Below are 23,716 nucleotides of genomic sequence, written 5' to 3' on the forward strand. Positions count from 1 at the left end.
TTTTGCTGCATCCCATAGGTTTTGACATGTTGTATTGTCATTTGTCTTCAGGTATTTTTTGATTTCTCCTTTGATTTCTTCATTGACTCAATAGTTGTTCAGTAGCATGTTGTTCAGTCTCTACATATTTGTGAGTTTTCCAGCTTTCTTCTCATAGTTGATTTGTAGTTTCATGCCACTGTGATTAGAAAAAATGCACGATATGATTTCCATCTTCTTAAATGCACTGAGACTTGTTTTGTGTGCCAACAGATGATCTATCCCTGAGAAAGTTCTTTGTGGACTTGAGAAGAATGTGTATTCTGCTGCATTTGAATTGACTATACAAATCCATGAATCCATCTGGTCTAATGTTTCATTTAAGGCCACTGTTTCCTTGTTCACAGGGTATCTATTCATTGATGTAAGAGGAGTTTTAAAGTCCCCTACTATTATTGTGTTGCTGCAAATTTCTCTTTTAGGTCTGTTAATAACTGCTTTGTGTATTTTAATGCTCCTATGCTAGGTGCATAAATATTAATAACTGTTATATCTTCCTGATGACTTGTCCCCTTCATCATTATATAATGTCCATCTTGTCTCTTGTTACCTTTTTTGGCTTGAAGTCTATTTCGTCTGATATATGTATGGCTACACCACTTTCTTTTGGCTGCCATCTGCTTGGAGTATCATCTTCCATCCCTTCTTTTGTGTCTATGTTTGTCTGTTGAGCTGAGATGGGTCTCCTGGAGGCAGTGTATAGTTGGGTCTTGTTTTGTAATCCATCCAGCCACTCTGTGTCTTTTGATTGATGAATTCAATTCATTTGCACTTATGGTGATTATTGGCAAATGAGGACTTAGTACTGCCTTTTAATCTTTTGTTTTCTGGTTGCTCTATTTCCCAATTGTTTCTTTTCCTTGTGTTTCTGTCTGCCATTTTGGTTTGGTGGTTTTCTATGATGTTTTTCTCAGTTTCCTTTTTTTTTTTTATGTTTTGTGGTTACCATGAAGTTTGCATAAAATATCTCATAGATAAAATAGTTCTTTTTATGCTGAGAGCATCTTATATTCACTTACCTATACAGGTCTGTCCTTTTTGTCTTCCCCTTTTATGTTCTAGTTGCCATAAATTATCCCTTTTTAAGTTGTGAGTTTGTTACCAAATTGAAGTAGCTATAGTTATTTTTACTGCTTTCCTTCTTTTTAACTTTTATGCTGTAATAATGTGTTTAAAAACCTATTCTGGGCTTCCCTGGTGGCCCAGTGGCTGAGAATCTGCCTGCCAATGCAGGGGACAAGGGTTCGAGCCCTGGTCTGGGAAGATCCCACATGCCACGGAGCAGCTGGGCCCATGAGCCACAATTACTGAGCCTGTGCGTCTGGAGCCTGTGCTCCGCAACAAGAGAGGCCGCGATAGTGAGAGGCCCATGCACTGCGATGGAGAGTGGCCCCCACTTGCCACAACTAGAGAAAGCCCTCACACAGAAACGAAGACCCAACACAGCCATAAATAATAAATAAATAAAAATTTAAAAAAAAACAAAAAAAACCTATTCTGAGTTGTGATTTTTCTGATTCTATTTTATCTAACTCAAGGTTTTGTGTTTCAGGCAGAAGAGTTCCTTTGAACATTTCTTGTAAGGCAGGTCTAGTGGTGATGAACTTCCTCAGCTTTTGTCTGTCTGGGAAATCCTTTATTTCTCTTTCATATCTGAAGGGTAACTTTGCTGGATAGAGTATTCTTGGCTGCCAGTTTTTATATTTCAGTATTTTGAGAATGTCATTCCACTCCCTCTTGGCCTAGAGTGTTTCTGCTGAGAAAACTGCTGACAGCCTAATGGGGGTTCCTTTGCAGGTTATCATCCTTCTTCCCCTGGCTGCCTTTAAAATTCTTTCTTTGCCATTGACTTTTGACAGTTTTAATATGACATGTCTTGGAGAAGAAGGTCTTTTTGTGTTGAGGTAATTAGGTGTTCTCTTAGCTTCATGGACTTGTATATCCAGTTCCTTCCCCATGCTCGGGAAGTTTCCACTTATTATTTCTTTATATTCTCTATTTATCCTTAATTTTTGCCATTTTAATTGCAATGTGCCTTGGTGTGGTCCTCTTTGGGATTCTCTGTTCTTCTTGGACTTGGATATGTTTCCTTTCCCAGGTTAGGGATATATTCAGCTATTATATCTTCAAATATGTTCTCTGCCCCTTTCTCTCTCTCTTCTCTTTCTGGAACCTCAAAAATGTGAATGTTAGTATGCCTGGTGTTGTGCCAGATGTCTCAAACTGTCCTCACATCTTTTTATTCTTTTTCCTGTTCATCTTCAGTGATTTCCACTACTCTGCCTTCCACCTCACTGGTCCATTCCTCTGTACCATTTTGTCTACGGTTGATTCCTTCTAGTGTATTTTTCATTTCAATGATTGTATTCTTCACCTCTGTTTGGTTGTTCTTTATATTTTCTAACTGCTAAAAACTTCTAATTTCTCTCTCTGTTCATCCATTCTTCTTCTGAGTTCTCTGATCATCTTTACAGTCATTACCTTGAACTCTTTCTTGGGTAGATTGACTATCTCCACTTCACTTAGCTCTTCTGGGGTTTAAATCTTATTCCTTTGCTTGGAACATGTTCCTCTGTTGCCTCATTTTGCCTAACTTGCTGTTTTTATTTCTGTGTATCTGGTAGGTTGGTTGCTGGTATGTGGGCTAGGTCCACAGGCTACGGGGCTGTGGTTGTCCTGGGGTGGTGTTCGCCCACTGTTGGGTGAGGCCGGTTCCAAGGCTAGAACAGGCTCATTGGTGGCTGGGATAGGGGATTCTGGGTCTGGTGCGTGCCCGCTGGTAGGTGGAGATAGGTCCCAGGGTCTCTGCGTGCAGGGCCCTGGGTGTCCCAGATCTAGTGCCTGCCCAGTGGTGTGTAGAGCCTGGTCCTTGGCCCTCTGGTGGGCAGGGCTGTGTCCAGGGGAAGGTGTGGGCTCAGGGGGTCTTAAGGCTGACTGTCTGCTGTTGGGTGGGGCTGTGTCCCTGCCCAGTTAGTTGCTTGGCCTGAGGCATCCCAGTCCTGGTGTCTTAGGACTGGGGGGCATGGTGGGGCTGGGTCCTGTGGCTAATAAGCTACAACAAGGATTCCCAAATGGCGCCTGCCAGCAACAGAGTCCATGTGGCAGAACGAGCTCCCAGAAATGGCTGCCACCAATGCCTATGTCCCCAGGGGTGAGCTCCAATTAATTGCTTCCTGCCTCTTGGGGAGACTCTCCAAGATCAGCATGTGGGTCTGACCCAGGCTCTTTTCAGATTACTGCTTCTGCCCTGGGTCCTGGAGCAGGTGAGATTCTGTGTGAGCCTTTTAAGAGTGGAGTCTCTATTTTCCACAGCCCTCTGGCTCTCCCAAAAGTAAGCACCGCTGGGCTTCAAAGCCAAACGTTCTGGGGGCTCATCTTCCTGGAGTAGAACCCCCAGGCTGGGGGGCCCAATGTGGGACTCAGACTTTTTGCTCCTTGGGGAGAACCTTGCAGTTGTAATTATTCTTCCATATGTGGGTCACCCACCCAGCATATGGGTCTTGCCTATACTGCGACTCCCCACCACCTACCCGTCTCGTGGTTCCTTCTTTAAATCTTTAGTTGTAGAAGATCTTTTGCAGTCGGTTCTGGTCTTTTTCATCGACAGGTGTTCCGTAAATAGTGGCAATTCTGGTGTGCCTATGAGAGGAGGTGAGCTCACACCATATATAAAAAGTGACTAAAAACGGATCACAGACTTAGCTATATAGAAGCCTAATCTCTAAAATTTCCAAGAGAAAACAGGAGACCATCTTAGTAACTTCTAGTTAAGCAAGGACTTCTTTAAAAAGGACATAAAAGGTGCAACTTACAAAAGAAAAAACTGATAAACTGAACGTCATCAAAATTTTAAAACATTTGCTCTTCAAAACGAAGATAAAAATAAAAGATCAAAAAAAAGGGCAAGGCACACAAAAGGGAAGAAAGTTTTGCAAAACAAGTATTTGATAACAGACTTGTATCCAGAATGTATACAGAACTCTTACTACTCAATAAGAAAACTAACAAACCACCCCCCAAAACAAGCAACAGATGTGAACACATATGAATGGCAAATAAGTACACAAGAAGACAGCCATCACCATTAATCAACAGTCAATAAAACCACAATGAGGTATCACTGTGTATACACTGGAATGGCTAAAATTTAAATGATGGACAATACCCAGTGTTGGCCAGGATGCGTTGCAATTGGAGCTCTCATATATGGCTGATAGGAATGCAAACAGTACAGCCACTTTGGAAAACAGTTGGCAGTTTCTTATAAAGTTAACCGTATACTTACCATGTGACCTAGCAATTTCACTCTGAGGTATTTACCCAAGAAAAATGAAAACATATGTCCACAAAAAGACTCATACACTAATGTTCACAGCAGCATTATTCATAATAGCCCCAAACTGGGAACAACCGAATAACCACCAACTGATGAATCGCTATCCATACAATGTAATTCCACTTGGCAATAAAAAGGAACAAATTACTGATATACACAACAAGGATGAATCTCAACAGCACTATGCTGACACAAAAGACTGCAAACTGGATGAGTCGATCTATATGAAGTTACAGAAAGAGCAGCATTAAAGTGACAGAAAGCAGATCAGTGCTTGCCAGGAGGTGGAGGATCAGGGCGGCAGGCAGACTGCAAGCGGTCACAGTCTGGAAACGTTCTATATGGTGACGGTGGTGGCGGTTACACTAATGTAGACAATCTGTGAGAATTCTTGATTTGTACCCCTAAATTTGGTGAATTTATTGTATGTAAATATACCCCAATAAAGCTTACAAAAAGAAAAAAAATACTGTACTTTCACGCCAGGACCAAAACCAGACAGCCTGTTACCTAGTCACCTCCTGACCACAGAGTGTGAAGAATGTGTCATTTTGATCCACTACCTGCTGCTGCTGCAGAACCAGTTCCCAGCAGAGAAGCCTCGTGCAGTGACACTGTAGACAGTTCACTGGTAGTAAAATGATCGTTCTTATTCTCACTGTTGAGACTGACAGGCTGCTAGAAAGTAAGGACACAAGAAAAGATTTGAACATCTCAAGCATCCTGTTACAAAATAACTGGCAGATCTTCAACTTCACATGTTAAACAGAAAAAAAGGTATATACGTAACTGAGAAGTAAAACATTTTCAGCCTGTCCCCAGGAATGCGGTCAAAGTTCCTTTATTTATAATATTAAAGATACTACTGCTTTTTGAGCACCTATTACATTCCAGGAACCATACAGGTTTGTGCTTTATTATTATTTTTTTGTCGTTCAGAACACATATATTGAACACTTTATGTGTTCTAAGAATTGTTCAAAACACTAGTAATATAATAGTGAACAAAACCATGTTCCAGCTATCCTGAGCTTATACTGCATGGGGAGAAGGGCTATATAAATATTACTTAATTTAGTCCTCAGAAAAAGCCATGAAGTCTTAATCTTTCCATTTGTCAAATAAGAAAACAAAGGCATAGAAAGGTTAAATAACTTGTGTAAGCTAACCCACCTAACGTGTGGCAGAGCCGGGATTGGAAGCCAGGTCTGATTCCGTAGCCCAGGCTTTGCATTAGATTTCTAGCAAGTGTACTAATATCAGGCTTTCAAAATTGAGCATACTTTCTTGATTTGGATCATCAGATTCTGAACATTTGTTTAAAATCATTATTATACCTTGAAGGGAAGACTGAAGAAAAACTTTGCATAAATATTCACGCTTGTCTTGGATCCTATACCTAAGTATAGGAAGGTCTTATCCCAAAGTGTAACCTGACAAATAAATCTGAGAATGCCTTTTTAGGTAAAGAGATGAAAAGTTAAAGGAAAGTGACCAAACATTTTTCGTTTAAAAAAATGACATGGGTAAGTATAAAACTATATAAACTGACTACTTTACTGATAATTAATGACAAAAATGAGCTCCTACCCCCTCCATACAGACCTGGTGTCCTATAACTGTGTCTGAAAAGGTAAAATTGCTAAATTCATGTCTTATCAGTATGGCTTGTTCCTGCCTAACTAGCCCATAACCCCAGTTGTAAGTAAGAAAACACATTCTATAGGCAATGAACACTTAAGTTTAATACCTGGATATCAAATTTTAAAGCAGAGGGGAAATCCAGTTCACAAAGAAAATCTGAAAGATAGCACTTTGGGGAAAACCTCGCAAAGTATGTAAGAACTCAGGACATAGCAGATTCTTTCACTGCAGCTTTTTAAATGGAGTCTGGAGGATATACTGCATGTTTCTGCAGAACAAAGTCTCAACCTCAGCTGTAATACAGTTACCCATCTAGGCCATTAGTCTTGAGCCTCAGTGCAAAAAACCTTAATTTTAATAAGAGGACGCACATTTATTTTCTCGCTTGTGTGTTGAAAGTTAGCATCACTTACATACTCAGCTTCTGGGGATGCACAGGATCTGGGCCTGTCCTCCTGCAGCCGGTCAAGCTGGAGCAGGGAGCTGCTCTTTGAGTTAATGAGGGGGTGCCCTTCATTCTGGGTCCCCCACTTTCCCTCGCCACTCCTTTGGCTGATGGCTGAAGATGGTGGGCCTGGATTTGGAGCCACTGCTGATACCGAGGAGGGTATTTCAGAAGAGTCTGCTGCTCCCAAGAATGGATATGGGGAGAATGGTGGTAACAAGAGAGGACAGATAGGGGGGTCATGCAGGAAGATGTTCATAAAAGTATCTAAGCAAGCAGAGGGCAGAGCTGGGAAAGACTGCAAGCCATTGGGGAAAGGCGGCTCAGGCAGACTCTGCAGCGCAGTTTCTGAGGCTGCACGTTCTCTCCCCAGGGAGGTCACAGTTGGGAGGGGAAGGGCTTGGACGAGGCAAGGGGCCTGGCTGGAAACCACCACTGCAGCCGGGAACGATGGGCCAGAGGCATGAGGAGAGGAGGTGGACAAAGGGCACCAGGGCTGTCCATCCTGGGCCTCTCCTACGAGGTGGGGACAGAAGTCATCCTTAGTGCCCTTGCTGTCCGACCACATGAGCAGCTTCTTACGCTTGTGCTTCCCCTTCCTGCAACCAGCGGATTGGGTAGGCTTGGAAGCAGAATCTCCTAAAGGATAAAGAGGAAGGCGTGTTACAGAAAACCAACCCAGAACGGAAGAGAAGGACAATGTTGATAGATAATTCTAAGTAGATTTTACAAAGAATAAACATCGGCCGATAGTAACTATGTCCACTACAGGGATGACAAAAAATAGCTCTAAAAAGATGAACAAGATCCTGGGTAAAAGCTGTTGCTATAAAATAAACTTATTTCAATATCTCTCAATCAGTTTCTTACAAGCAAAACTCCTATACTTCACTTTGTATCTCCCAGTACTCACGTATGATTTATAAATTTGACAACTATGTTGATAAATGGAATATATTCTTAAAAATTTAACTACCTTGAACATCTGAATATTTAGCTTTGCTTCTGCGTTCTTGCTGAAGATAGGAGCTGTAGGGTGATGACAGAATCTTGTCCCGGAATTGATCCACATAACACTGTTCTTCCTTCTGCGTGTGGGCTGACAGCACAGCCTTCGTGAGCCCTATGTGTTTAAACTCTTCTGAGGCCAGTGGAGCTGGGTGTGTGCTGAGGGTCCAGGGCTCAAAGGGCAGGGTGCCAAGCTCTGTTGGACTCAATTCTGATGAAGTGGAGGAAGACAGATTTAATTTTAACTCCTACCAATTATTTTGCATTTATTTACTTTCACTCATTTAGTTATCTTTCAATAAATGTTTACAATCATTACAACAGCTGGAACATAAAACCTTCATCAATCTAGCAGATAAATTTTTAATTTTTCTGCCTTCCTTTATACTCTTTGTACACTTGTGTATACGTTTTAGAGTTGTAATACTCAATGTGCATACTTATTTAAATCTTGCTTTCATTGTAAATATTCTTCTATCTCCCTGAATTCTCCAAGAAATCGTTATGTTTGGATTTATTTTTCTTAATATGTAATATATCCATGTGGTTCAAAAATCAGCATGTATTAGAAAGACATTTAGTAGCTTCTCCCTATCCCTGTACGTGATCTGCCTAGTTCTCATTTATTCTCCCCACAGAAAACCATTTCTTTTATTTTCTTATATATCTGTCTACTTTCTTTACACATCTATAAATAAGCATGAATACAGATTCTTATTCCTCACCTCCATGTTTACCCAAACGGCATATAATCTTGTACACTAGCCTGCAATGTGTTTTTTCATTTAACGATATCCCTTTTATCAGTGCATCACATATGATGTATTTATGACTTTTACTAAAGTAAGCATCTGTAGATGGATGCTGAGTTGCTTCTAAACATTACTTCTTCCAGGTACAAAAGATTTTATGGTGGACACTGGTGGGTTCTCCCAGCATCCATTCCACCTCTCCCCTGCTGTGTGGTACTGAGGTGTGGGTGGGCATGCCCCCATTCCTCATCCAGAAACAGGCACTGACTCGTCTAAGTCAACATAGCGGAAGGACTTCAGATTTTGGCCAAGATGGAGGAACAGGGACTAGACTGACCTTCCCACCTGAAACAACCAGGAAGGGACTAAATATATGAAACAGTAAGTTCCAAGACACTGAACATCAGGTAACAAAGGAGAGTGACTCCTAAGGGATGGAAAACAAGGTGAACCCCACATCTGCCCAGCTTATTGCCTTGAGAGTTTCTGAGGAGCAAGGTGGGGAAACCAGGTGAGCCTCGTGGGCTCCCTGAGGGCAGAGGCAGAGCTGAGAGTCTGGGGAGGCCACGTGGCTGGAGTTTTCAGGACGAGAAGTGTAGAGGAGAGCTGCACAGAGAGGACTCCAGACAGCTGCAGGGACCCCAGAGTCCTCACCAGTGCACGGATGGGAGGAAAAAAATCACCTGAAAGGATCAGACCGAAGCTCACACCAGCTGGAGAACAGGGCTCACTCCCAAGAGCCAGACTAGAAAAATCTCATAATCCATGGGCATTGGGTAGAATGCTCTGAAGGGTCTTGCATCAGTAGCAGAGAAGAATTAGGCCTACCCTACACTGCTCTGGTCCTGCCTAACAAATTTTAAAAGCAAAGCCTGAAAAGACCAATCTGTTTCCACATAGCTTAACTGGGTCCCAGAATAAAGCTCAACGGTGCTCACAGCAATACAGAAATATTCAGCACCCAATCACAGTATCTGGCATCCAATCAAAGACTAGGCATGCAAAGAAGCAAGAAAATACAACCCACAATAAGGAGAAAAATTAATCAAGCAAAACCAACCCTGGGCTGGCAGAGGTGGTAGAATTGGCAGATAGAACGTTAATAGTTATTATACTGTATTGCACACAGCCACAGGGAAGATTAAATATGTTATATAAAGACATGGAAGATATATTAAAAATCATCCAAACAGAACTTCTGGAAATGAAAACTAAAATATGTGAGATGGAAAATATACTGAATGGAAAGAACAACAGATTAGTTATTGCAATAGAAAATACTAGTGAACCTGAAGACATAGCAACAGAGACTGTCCCAAAATGAAACAAAGACCTAAAAAGTTGAAAAAGACTTAAATGAACAGAGCATCAGTGGACTGTGAGACAACTTCAAGCAGCCTATATACCTATAACTTGAGTCCCAGAAAAAGAGGAAACAGAAAAAATGTTTTAAAAATAAGGGAAAACATTTTTTTCTATTTGATGGAAACCATAAACCTACAAATCCAAGAAGCTCAATGAACTCCAAGCACAAAAAACATGAAGAACACTACATCATGAACATCACAATCAAATTCTTTTTTTTTTAATTAATTAATTATTTTTTGGTTGTGTTGGGTCTTCGTTGCTGTGCGTAGGCTTCCTCTAGTTGCGGTGAGTGGGGGGCTACTCTTCACTGCGGTGCACGGGCTTCTCATTGAGGTGGCTTCTCTTGTTGTGGAGCACGGGCTCCAGGTGCACGGGCTACAGCAGTTGTGGCAAGTGGGCTTCAGTAGTTGTGGCATGTGGGCTCAGCAGTTGTGGCTCATGAGCTCTAGAGCGCAGGTTCAGTAGTTGTGGTGCATGGGCTTAGTTGCTCCACGGCACGTGGGATCTTCCCGGACCAGGGATCAAACCCATGTCCCCTGCATTGGCAGGCAGATTCTTAACCACTGCACCACGAGGGAAGTCCCTCAAATTCTTGAAATTAATGATGAGGAGAAAATCTTACAAGTAGCCAGAAAAAAGACATGGAAACAATACATATGACAGCAGACTTCCTGTCAGAAACAATGCAAATGAGAAGACAGTGGAGCAGCATCTTTAAGGTACTGAAAGATAAACACTGTCAACCTAGAATTCTACACTCTAATAAAATGTCTTTAAAGCAGGAAGGTGAAATAAAGACATTTTCAGACATACAAAAATGGAAAGAATTCATCATCAGTAGACCTGTACTACAAGAGATAGAAAAGGAATGCCCTCAGGCAGAAGGAGAATGATATCAGATGAATCTACATAAAGGAATGAAAAGCACTGGAAGAGATAACTACAGGGGTAAACATTTAAATCTCTTTCAAAGATAATAACTATGTAAGTAAGCATAATAACAATGTAGTGTGGGATTTCTAACATATGTAGAAATATATGCCAATAGACAAAGGCCAAAGGGGGGAACTGGAAGTATAGTACTTTAAGGTTCTTATACTATGCATTAAGTGGTATAATATCTCTAGAAGGTAGACTGGGAAGAATTAAATATATACATCATAAAATCTAAGCAACCACTAAAATAAAGCCCACGTTAAATACCAAGACATACGTAGGTTAAAAGTAAAGGGTGGAAAAAGATATAACATGTTAACACTAATCAAAAAAGAAAAAAAAGCTGGAGTGAATATAGTAACATAAGACAAAGTATATTTTAGAGCAAAGAATAGGCAAGGGATAAAGAAGGTCATTTCACAATGATAAAAGGATCAGTTCATCAAAAGGACACAGCAATTCTAAACATTTATGCACAAAATAAGAAAGCTTCAAAATGCATGAAGCAAAAACTGATAAAATGGCAAGGAGAAATAGACAAGCCCACAATCATAGCCAGAGACTTCAACACTCCTCCTGAGGTACAACAAGTATTCAGAAAACTGGGGGATAGAGAAGACTTGAACAAGACTATCAACCAACCTGACCTAGTTTATACACTGGGCAGAGTAAACATCCTTTCCAAGTGCATACAGAACATTTACCAAGATAGACCATATACAGACCATAAAACAAGTCTCAATAAATTTAAAAGAATTCAAGTTTTGTATTTTCTCTGATCAAAATGGGATTAAATTAGAAATCAATAACATAAAGAGGTCTGGAAAATCTCTAAATATGCTTTCTAAATAATATATGATGATATATATATATATGACATATGTGATAATGTAAATGATTTCAAAGAAGATATAAAAAGGGATATTAGGCAGCATTTGAACATGATGAAAATGAAATGAAATACATCACAATGTGTGAAATGCAGCTGAGAGTAAAAGGAAAATTTACACTAAAATCCACTAGGGAAGAAATATGTCTGAAATCAATGACTTCAGCTTCCATTTTAAGAAACTGGAAAAACAAGAGCAAGGTAAAACAAAAGTAAGCAGAAGAAAGGAAATAATAAAGATCAGAGTAAAAATCTGTTAAGTATTGTAGAAAACAGAAAAATAATAAATAGAGAAAATCAATAAAATTTTAAGTTGGTTCTTTGCAGAGAGGAATAAAATTGATTAAACTCTAGGAAGACTGATGAGGAAAAAAACAGCAGATATAAGTTACCAATTTCAGAAATGGTAGAGGAAACATCACTAGAGACCCTACTATCATTAGACATCAAAATAATAATAAGGGAACATTATAAACAACTTTTTCCAATAAACTTGACAACTTAGACAAAATTGACCAGTTCTTTGGGACATACACACTAACAAAGATCACTCAACAAGAGGTAGAAAACCTGAATAGCCCCATATCTATTTAAAAAATTGAATTTGTAGTTAAAAACTTCTCCACCAAGAAAACTTCAAGCCCAGATGGCTTTACTGGTGAGTTTGAGCAAACATCTAAGGAAGAAAAAATACCAATTCTACATAAAGTCTTCTAGAAAACTGAAGAGAACAAAACACTTCCCAGCTCATGCTATGAGGCCAGGATTATCCTGATATCAAAACCAAAGTCATTAAAACAAAAACAAACAAAATGAGAGACCAATAGCTCTCATAAACACAGATCTCGAAATTCTTATGAAAATTTTAGTAAAATGAATCCAATATATAAAAAAGGAAATACATCATGACCAAGTGGGGTTTAACCCAGGAATGCAAAGATATTTTAACATTTAAAATTGAAGAAGACACAAATATATGGAAGGATATTTCGTGCACATGGATTGGAAGAATTAATATTGTTAAAATGTCCATGCTACCCAAAGCAATATACAAATTCAAGGCAATCTCTATCAAAATTCCAATAGCATTTTTCAGAGAAACAGAACAAACAGTCGAAAAATTTGTATGGAAACATCTAAGCCCCTGAATAGCCAAAGCCATCTTGAGAAAGAAGAACAAAACTTTTGCACAGCAAAGGAAACGATCAACAAAATGAAAAGGCAACCAACTGAATGGAAGAAAATATTTGCAAATCATATACCTGGTAAGTGGCTAATATCCAAAATATATAAAGAACACATACAATTCAACAGCCAAAAAAACAAAAAAATAAGCAATCTGATTTAAAAATGGGCAGAAAGCCTAAAAAGACATTTCTCCAAAAAGACGTACATATGGCCAAAAAGCATATGCAAAGATGCTCAACGTCACTGATTATTAGAGAAATGAAAATCAGAACTACAATGAGGTGTCACCTCACACTGGTGAGAATGGCCATCATCAAAAGGTCTACAAATAATAAATGCTGGAGAGGGTGTGGAGAAAAGGGAAATCTCCTACACTGTTGGTGGGAATGTAAATTGATACAGCCACTATGGAGAACAGTATGTTGGTTCTTTAAAAACTAGACTTGCCATATGATCCTGCAATCCCACTCCTGGGCATATATCCAGAAAAGACAAAAACTCCAAAAAGATACATGCACAGCAGTGTTCACAGCAGCAGTATTCACAACAGCCAAGACATGGAAGCAACCTAAATGTCCATCGACAGAGGAATGGATAAAGAAATGTGGTATATATACACAATGGAGTATTACTCAGTCATAAAAAAGAATGAAATAATGCCATTTGCGGCAACATGGATGGACCTAGAGATGATCATACTAACTGAAGTAAGTCAGACAGAGAAAGACAAATATCATATGATGTCACCTACATGTGGACTCTAAAAAAATGATAAAATGAACTTATTTACAAAACAGAAACAGACTCACAGACTTAGAAAACAAGCTTACAGTTACCAAAGGGGAAAGGTGGGGGTGGAGGAGGGATAAATCAGGAGGTTGGGATTAACATATACACACTGCTATATATAAAACAGATAACCAACCAGGTCCTAATACATAGCACAGGGAACTCTACTCAATACTCTGTAATAACCTATATGGAAAAAGAATCTGAAAAAGAATAGATATATGAATATATAAAATTAAATCACTTTGCTGTAGTATACCTGAAACTAACACAACATTGTAAATCAACTATACTCCAATATAAAATTAAAAAATTAAAAAAATAAGATAAAAGAAGATTGGTCAAAAGCCAAAATAATAATAATAATGTGTTGGTAAGGATGTGGAGAAAAGGGAACCCTTGTGCACTGTTGGTGGGAATGTAAACTGGTGCAGCCACTTTGTAAAACCGTTCGGAGGTTCCTCAAAAAATTAAAACTAGGGAGGTGGGAAGATGGCGGAAGAGTAAGACGCAGAGATCACCTTGCTTCCCACAGATACAGTAGAAATACATCTACACGTGGAACTGCTCCTACAGAACACCCACTGAACGCTGGCAGAAAACGTCAGACCTCCCAAAAGGCAAGAAACTCCCCCTGTACTTGGGTAGGGCAAAAGAAAAAAGAAATAACAGAGACAAAAGAATAGGGACGGCACCTGCACCAGTGGGAGGGAGTTGTGAAGGAGGAAAGATTTCCACGCACTAGGAAGCCCCTTCGCGGGCGGACACTGTGGGTGGCGGAGCAGGAAGCTTCGGAGCCACGGAGGAGAGCGCAGCCACAGGGGCGCGGAGGGCAAAGCGGAGAGAGTCCCGCACGGAGGATCGGTGAGACCAGCACTCACCAGCCTGAGAGGCTTGTCTGCTCACCTGCCGGGGCAGGCGGGGCTGGGAGCTGAGGCTCGGGCTTTGGTCGGATCGCAGGGAGAGGACTGGGGTTGGCGGCGTGAACACAGCCTGAAGGGGTTAGTGCACCACAGCTAGCCGAGAGGGAGTCCGGGAAAAAGTCTGCAGCTGCCGAAGAGGCAAGAGACTTTTTCCTCCCTCTTTGTCTCCTGGTGCGCGAGGAGAGGGGATTCAGAGCTCCGTCTAAACGAACTTCAGAGACGGGCACGAGCCGCGGCTATCAGCGCGGATCCCACAGCAACAGGGGCGCAGAGGAAAAAACGGAGAGATTCCCGCACAGAGGCTCGGCGCTGAGCAGCACTCACCAGCCCGAGAGGCTTGTCTGCTCCCCCGCCGGGGCGGGCGGGGCTGGGAGCTGAGGCTCAGCTTCGGTCGGATCGCAGGGAGAGGACTGGGGTTGGCAGCGTGAACACAGCCTGAAGGGGTTAGCGCACCACAGCTGGCTGGGAGGGAGACCGGGAAAAAGTCTGCAGCTGCCGAAGAGCCAAGAGACTTTTTCTTGCCTCTTTGTTTCATGGCGCGCAAGGAGAGGGGATTCAGAGCGCCGCCTAAACGAACTCCAGAGACTGGCGTGAGCCGCGGCTATCAGCGCGGACCCCAGAGATGGGCATGAGACGCTGGGGCTGCTGCTGCCGCCTCCAAAAATCCTGTGTGCGAGGACAGGTCACTCTCCACACCGCCCCTCCCGGGAGCCTGTGCAGCCCGCCACGGCCAGGGTCCCGTGATCCAGGGACAACTTCCCCGGGAGAACACACGGCGCGCCTCAGGCTGGTGCAACGTCACGCCAGCCTCTGCCGCCGCAGGCTTGCCCCGCCTCCTCTGTACCCCTCCCTCCCCGCGGCCTGGGTGAGCCAGAGCCCCCGAAGCAGCTGCTCCTTTAACCCCGTCCTGTCTGGGCGGGGAACAGACGCCCTCAGGCGACCTACACGCAGAGGCGGGTCCAAATCCAAAGCTGATCCCCAGGAGCTGTGCGAACAGAGAAGAGAAGGGGAAATCTCTCCCAGCAGCCTCAGAAGCAGCGGATTAAAACTCCACAAACAACTTGATGTGCCTGCATCTGTTGAATACCTGAATAGACAATGAATCATCCCAAATTCAGGAGGTGGACTTTGGGAGCAGGATATATTAATTTTTCCCCTTTTCCTTTTTTTGTGAGTGTATATGTATATGCTTCTGGGTGAGATTTTGTCTGTATAGCTTTGCTTTATAATAGCTTTATTTTACTTCACTATATTATAGCCTCTTTCTTTCTTTCGTTCTATTTTTTCTCCCTTTTACTCTGAGCCGTGTGGACGAAAGGCTCTTGGTGCTCCAACCAGGCATCAGGGCTGTACCTCTGAGGTGGGAGAGCCAACTTCAGGACACTGGTCCACAAGAGACCTCCCAGCTCCACGTAATACCAAACGGCAAAAATCTCTCAGAGATCTCCATCTCAACATCAAGACCCAGCATCATTCAATGACCAGCAAGCTACAGTGCTGAACACCCTATGCCAAACAACTAGCAAGACAGGAACACAGCCCCATCCATTAGCAGAGAGGCTGCCTAAAATCATAATAAGGCCACAGACACCCCAAAATACACCACCAGACGTGGACGTGCCCACCAGAAAGACAAGATCCAGCCTCATCCACCAGAACTCAGGCACTAGTTCCCTCCACCAGGAAGCCTACACAACCCACTGAACCAACCTTAGCCACTGGGGACAGATACCAAAAACAACGGGAACTACGAACCTGCAGCCTGTGAAAAGGAGACACCAAACACAGTAAGATAAGCAAAATGAGACGACAGAAAAACACACAGCAGATGAAGGAGCAGGGTCAAAACACACCAGACTTAACAAATGAAGAGGAAATACGTAGTCTACCTGAAAAAGAATTCAGAATAATGATAGTAAGGATGATCCAAAATCTTGGAAACAGAATAGACAAAATGCAAGAAACATTTAACAAGGACGTAGAAGAACTAAAGAGGAACCAAGCAATGATGAAAAACACAATAAATGAAATTAAAAATACTCTAGATGGGATCAATAGCAGAATAACTGAGGCAGAAGAAAGGATAAGTGACCTGGAAGATAAAATGGTGGAAATAACTACTGCAGAGCAGGATAAAGAAAAAAGAATGAAAAGAACTGAGGACAGTCTCAGAGACCTCTGGGACAACATTAAACGCACCAACATTCGAATTATAGGGGTCCCAGAAGAAGAAGAGAAAAAGAAAGGGACTGAGAAAATATTTGAAGAGATTATAGTTGAAAACTTCCCTAATATGGGAAAGGAAATAGTTAATCAAGTCCTGGAAGCACAGAGAGTCCCATACAGGATAAACCCAAGGAGAAACACGCCAAGACACATATTAATCAAACTGTCAAAAATTAAATATAAGGAAAACATATTAAAGGCAGCAAGGGAAAAACAACAAATAACACACAAGGGAATCCCCATAAGGTTAACATCTGATCTTTCAGCAGAAACTCTGCAAGCCAGAAGGGAGTGGCAGGATATACTTAAAGTGATGAAGGAGAAAAACCTACAACCAAGATTACTCTACCCAGCAAGGATCTCATTCAGATGTGATGGAGAAATTAAAACCTTTACAGACAAGCAAAAGCTGAGAGAGTTCAGCACCACCAAACCAGCTTTACAACAAATGCTAAAGGAACTTCTCTAGGCAAGAAACACAAGAGAAGGAAAACACCTACAATAACAAACCCAAAACATTTAAGAAAATGGGAATAGGAACATACATATCGATAATTACCTTGAATGTAAATGGATTAAATGCTCCCACCAAAAGACACAGGCTGGCTGAATGGATACAAAAACAAGACCCATATATATGCTGTCTACAAGAGACCCACTTCAGACCTAGAGACACATACAGACTGAAAGTGAGGGGATGGAAAAAGATATTCCATGCAAATGGAAATCAAAAGAAAGCTGGAGTAGCAATTCTCATATCAGACAAAATAGACTTTAAAATAAAGACTATTACAAGAGACAAAGAAGGACACCATATAATGATCAAGGGATCGATCCAAGAGGAAGGTATAACAATTGTAAATATTTATGCACCCAACATAGGAGCACCTCAATACATAAGGCAAATACTAACAGCCATAAAAGGGGAAATTGACAGCAACACAATCATAGTAGGGGACTTTAACACCCCACTTTCACCAATGGACAGATCATCCAAAATGAAAATAAATAAGGAAACACAAGCTTTAAATGATACATTAAACAAGATGGACTTAATTGATATTTATAGGACATTCCACCCAAAAACAACAGAATATACATTTTTCTCAAGTGCTCATGGAACATTCTCCAGGATAGATCATATCTTGGGTCACAAATCAAGCCTTGGTAAATTTAAGAAAATTGAAATCGTATCAAGTATCTTTTCCGACCACAACGCTATGAGACTAGATATCAATTACATGAAAAGATCTGTAAAAAATACAAGCACATGGAGGCTACACAGTACACTACTTAATAACGAAGTGATCACTGAAGAAATCAAAGGGGAAATCAAAAAATACCTAGAAACAAATGACAATGGAGATACGACGACCCAAAACCTATGGGACGCAGCAAAAGCAGTGCTAAGAGGGAAGTTTATAGCAATACAAGCCTACCTCAAGAAACAGGAAACATCTCGAATAAACAATCTAACCTTGCACCTAAAGCAATTAGAGAAAGAAGAACAAAAAAAACCCCAAAGCCAGCAGAAGGAAAGAAATCATAAAGATTAGGTCAGAAATAAATGAAAAAGAAATGAAGGAAACAATAGCAAAAATCAATGAAACTAAAAGCTGGTTCTTTGAGAAGATAAACAAAATTGATAAACCATTAGCCAGACTCATCAAGAGAAAAAGGGAGAAGGCTCAAACCAATAGAATTAGAAATGACAAAGGAGAAGTAACCAATGACACTGCAGAAATACAAAAGATCATGAGAGATTACTACAAGCAACTCTATGCCAATAAAATGGACAACCTGGAAGAAATGGACAGATTCTTAGATATGCACAAACTGCCGAGACTGAACCAGGAAGAAATAGAAAATATGAACAGACCAATCACAAGCACTGAAATTGAAACTGTGATTAAAAACCTTCCAACAAACAAAAGCCCAGGACCAGATGGCGTCACAGGCGAATTCTATCAAACATTTAGAGAAGAGCTAACACCTATCCTTCTCAAACTCTTCCAAAATATTGCAGAGGGAGGAACACTCCCAAACTCATTCTACGAGGCCACCATCACCCTGATACCAAAACCAGACAAAGATGTCACAAAGAAAGAAAATTACAGGCCAATATCACTGATGAACATAGATGCAAAAATCCTCAACAAAATACTAGCAAACAGAATCCAACAGCACATTAAAAGGATCATACACCATGATCAAGTGGGGTTTATCCCAGGAATGCAAGGATTCTTCAACATACGCAAATCAATCAATGTGATACACCATATTAACAAATTGAAGGAGAAAAACCATATGATCATCTCAATAGATGCAGAGAAAGCTTTCGACAAAATTCAACACCCATTTATGATAAAAGCCCTGCAGAAAGTAGGCATAGAGGCAACTTTCCTCAACATAATAAAGGCCATATATGACAAACCCACAGCCAACATTGTCCTCAATGGTGAAAAACTGAAACCATTTCCACTAAGATCAGGAACAAGACAAGGTTGCCCACTCTCACCACTATTATTCAACATAGTTTTGGAAGTGTTAGCCACAGCAATCAGAGAAGACAAAGAAATAAAAGGAATCCAAATCGGAAAAGAAGTAAAGCTGTCACTATTTGCAGATGACATGATACTATACATAGAGAATCCTAAAGATGCTACCAGAAAACTCCTAGAGCTAATCAATGAATTTGGTAAAGTAGCAGGATACAAAATTAATGCACATAAATTTCTTGCATTTCTGTACACTAATGACGAAAAATCTGAAAGTGAAATTAAGAAAACACTCCCGTTTACCACTGCAACAAAAAGAATAAAATATCTAGGAATAAACCTACCTAAGGAGACAAAAGACCTGTATGCAGAAAATTATAAGACACTGATGAAAGAAATTAAAGATGATACAAATAGATGGAGAGATATACCATGTTCCTGGATTGGAAGAATCAACATTGTGAAAATGACTCTACTACCCAAAGCAATCTACAGATTCAATGCAATCCCTATCAAACTACCACTGGCATTTTTCACAGAACTAAAACAAAAAATTTCACAATTTGTATGGAAACACAAAAGACCCCGAATAGCCAAAGCAATCTTGAGAACGAAAAATGGAGCTGGGGGAATCAGGCTCCCTGACTTCAGACTATATTACAAAGCTTCAGTAATCAAGACAGTTTGGTACTGGCACAAAAACAAAAATATAGATCAATGGAACAGGATAGAAAGCCCAGAGATAAACCCACACACATATGGTCACCTTATCTTTGATAAAGGAGGCAAGCATATACAGTGGAGAAAAGACAGCCTCTTCAATAAGTGGTGCTGGGAAAATTGGACCGGTACATGTAAAAGTATGAAATTAGAACACTCCCTGACACCATGCACAAAAATAAACTCAAAATGGATTAAAGACCTAAGTGTAAGGGCAGACACTATCAAACTCTTAGAGGAAAACATAGGCAGAACACTCTATGACATACATCACAGCAAGATTCTTTTTGACCCAGCTCCCAGAGAAATGGAAATAAGAACACAAATAAACAAATGGGACCTAATGAAACTTAAAAGCTTTTGCACAGCAAAGGAAACCATAAACAAGACCAAAAGACAACCATCAGAATGGGAGAAAATATTTGCAAATGAAGCAACTGACAAAGGATTAATCTCCAAGATTTACAAGCAGCTCATGCAGCTCAATAACAAAAAAACGAACAACCCAATCCAAAAATGGGCAGAAGACCTAAATAGACATTTCTCCAAAGAAGATATACAGATGGCCTACAGACACATGAAATAATGCTCAACATCATTAATCATTAGAGAAATGCAAATCAAAACTACAATGAGATATCATCTCACACCGGTCAGAATGGCCATCATCAAAAAAATCTAGAAACAATAAATGCTGGAGAGGGTATGGAGGAAAGGGAACACTCTTGCACTGTTGGTGGGAATGTAAATTGATACAGCCACTATGGAGAACAGTATGGAGGTTCCTTAAAAAACTACAAATAGAACTACCATACGACCCAGCAACCCCAATACTGGGCATATACCCTGAGAAAACCATAGGTCAAAAAGAGTCATGTACCAAAATGTTCATTGCAGCTCTATTTACAATAGCCAGGACATGGAAGCAACCTAAATGTCCATCAACAGATGAATGGATAAAGAAGATGTGGCACATATATACAATGGAGTATTACTCAGCCATAAAAAGAAATGAAATGGAAGTATTTGTAATGAGGTGGATGGAGTTAGAGTCTGTCATACAGAGTGAAGTAAGTCAGAAAGAGAAAAACAAATACAGTATGCTAACACATATATACGGAATCTAAGGAAAAAAAAAAAAAAAAAGGCCATGAAGAACCTAGTGGCAAGACGGGAATAAAGACACAGACCTACTAGAGAATGGACTTGAGGATATGGGGAGGGGGTGGGGTGAGATGTGACAGAGTAAGAGAGTGTCATGGACATATATACACTACCAAATGTAAAATAGATAACTAGTGGGAAGCAGCCGCATAGCACAGGGAGATCAGCTCGGTGCTTTGTGACCACCTAGAGGGGTGGGATGGGGAGGGTGGGAGGGAGGGAGATGCAAGAGGGAAGAGAAATGGGAACATATTGTATATGTATAACTGATTCACTTTGTTATAAAGCAGAAGCTAACACACCATTGTAAGGCAATTATACTTCAATAAAGATGTTTAAAAAAAAAAAAATTAAAACTAGAACTATCATATGAACCAGCAATTTCACTACTGGGTATTTATCTGAAGAAAACAAAAACACTAATTTGAAAAGATAAACGCACCTCCACGTTCACTGGAGCACTATTTACAACAGCCAACACATGGAAACAACCTAAATATCCATCAATGGATGTACAGAGAAACTCTGGTCTACACACACACGCACACATACATACAGGAATATTATCCAGCTATAAAAAAGGATGCAATCTTGCCATTTAAACAACATGGATGGACCTTGATGGCATTATGCTAAGTAAAATAAGTCAGACAGTGAAAGACAAATACCATATGATCTCTCTTATATATGGAATCTAAAAATAAATTATTAAAAAAAGTCAAGCTCACAGATACAGAGAACAGATTGGTGGTTGCCAGAGGTGGGGGGTGGGTGAAATGGGTTTTTTTTTTCAGTTTAAATAAACTGAATGAAATAAAAATAAATTGTTAATTCATCATATTAACAAACTGAAAAAGAAACTAAAACAGAAAAATCTTATTATCATCTCAACAGATGGAGAGATTTGACAAAATCCAACATCCATTTCTGATAAAAAAAATTCTGAGGATATTAGGAATAGAAGGGAACGTCCTCAATTTGATAAAAGTACGTTTATGAAAAACCTAGGACTAACATAATTAATGTTTTTTCTCCAAGATCAGGAAAAACATAAGAATAGTTGCTCTTGCAACTTTTATTCAATATTTATTAGAGGTTCTAGCCAGTTCAAGAAGGCAAAAAACAAACAAAAAAAAGATTAAAAAGAAGATTGGAAAAGAAGTAAAACTGACTTTCATAGACATGATCATACATGTAGAAAATCCTATGGAATCAACAAAAAGTTACTAGAACTAATAAGTGAGTTTAGCAAGCCTGTAGAATAAAAGATTAATATACAAAAATCAATTATATTTCTATATACTAGCAACAAATAATTGGAAACTGATATTAAAAATAATCCTATTTATAATATGAAATACTCGAGGTTAAAACTGACAAAATATATGCCAGATCTGTACACTGAAAACTGTAAGATATTACTGTGAGGAATTTAAGAATACCTAAATAAATGAATAGATATACCAGGTTCATGGATTAGAGGACTCCATATTTTTGAGATATCAATTCTCCCCAAGTTGATATATAGATTCAATATATCAATTCAAATCCCTGCAGGGCTTTTTTGTTTTTTAATTTTTAAAAAAATTATTTATTTTTGGCTGCGTTGGGTCTTCGTTGCTGCGCGTGGGCTTTCTCTAGTTGTGGTGAGCAGAGGCTACTCTTTGTTTCGGTGTGCGGGCTTCTCATTGTTGTGGCTTCTCTTGTTGCGGAGCACAGACTCTAGGCACGCAGGCTTCAGTAGCTGTGGCTCGTGGGCTCAGTAGTTGTGGCTCGTGGGCTCTAGAGCACAGGCTCAGTAGTTGTGGTGCTCGGGCTTAGCTGCTCCACAGCATGTGGGATCTTCCCTGACCAGGGATCGAACCCATGTCCCCTGCATTGGCAGACGGATTCTTAACTGCTGCGCCATGAGGGAAGCCCCGCTGTAGGACTTTTTGAATTAGAATATTCAAAGCAATCTTGAAAATGAACAAAGTTGGAGGATTTACACTACCTGATTTCAAGACTTACTATAAAACTATAGGAATCAAAACTGTGTGGTACTGGCATAAAGGGTTTATCAATTTTTGTTCATCTTCAGAGAAGCAACTTTGAGCTTTAATTTTCTGTATTGTCTGTTTTTTATTTTGTTGATTTCTGCTTTTATCTCTATTACTTCCCTCCTTCTACCTGGGTTTATTTTGTTTTTGTTTTTTTTTGGCTAGCTTCTTAAAGTGGAACTTTAGATCCCTGATTTGAGACTTTTCTTCTCGAACATTAGCATTTCAAGTTATTAATCTCTTTATAAATATCTCATTTTTACTGATTTCTAATTGAATTAACTCTAGCCGAACAGTGTAGTTTGTAAAACATCAATTATTTCAAATCTGAGACTTGTATTACATCCCAACCTATTTTATATCTCAGTGAACATATCATGTGCACTTGAAAAGAATATGTATAACGCAGTTATTTTGTGTCATGTTCTCTAGATATCAATTAGGTCAAGTGGCTGACCGCACTGTTCAGACCATCTATTTCGTGAAGATGTTTTATCATTTGCAGAAAAGGGGTGTTAAATTCTTCAACTATGATTATGGAAAGACTTTCTCTGACTCATTAAATTTTTGCTTCATATCTTTAAAGGTCTGTTATGAGTGAAAACACTTCAATGTTTGTTATGTCTTCCCGATGAACTGGCTGCTTTGTCACAATGAAATGTCTCTGGTGAGACTCCCTCTTGACGTCTATTATTAATACAGGCACTCAGCCTTTTTATGCGTGTTGTTTGGATTGTGCATCTTCCCCATCC

General features: G+C 40.1%; 1 protein-coding gene across 10 annotated transcripts in view; it reads right to left on the minus strand.

Moving 5' to 3' along the window:
• Positions 1 to 23,716, minus strand: part of PER3 (period circadian regulator 3) — a 71,936-nt gene that overhangs the window by 13,928 nt on the left and 34,292 nt on the right. For 8 of the 10 annotated variants that reach the window (XR_014263394.1, XR_014263395.1, XR_014263396.1 and 5 more), the window contains exons 16-18: positions 7,441 to 7,683; positions 6,433 to 7,103; positions 4,939 to 5,053 (exon numbers count right to left, since the gene is read on the minus strand). Coding sequence is in view for 7 of the 10 variants with exons in the window: in XM_082461015.1 (XP_082317141.1) it covers positions 4,939 to 5,053; positions 6,433 to 7,103; positions 7,441 to 7,683 (1,029 nt within the window). In the remaining 3 variants the exon portion in view is untranslated. The other 2 variants (XM_082461016.1, XM_082461014.1) reach the window with 2 other exon arrangements.

Source organism: Balaenoptera physalus (assembly GCF_965194825.1).
Source record: "Balaenoptera physalus genome assembly, chromosome: 1".
Classification (NCBI taxonomy): Eukaryota; Metazoa; Chordata; class Mammalia; order Artiodactyla; family Balaenopteridae; genus Balaenoptera; species Balaenoptera physalus.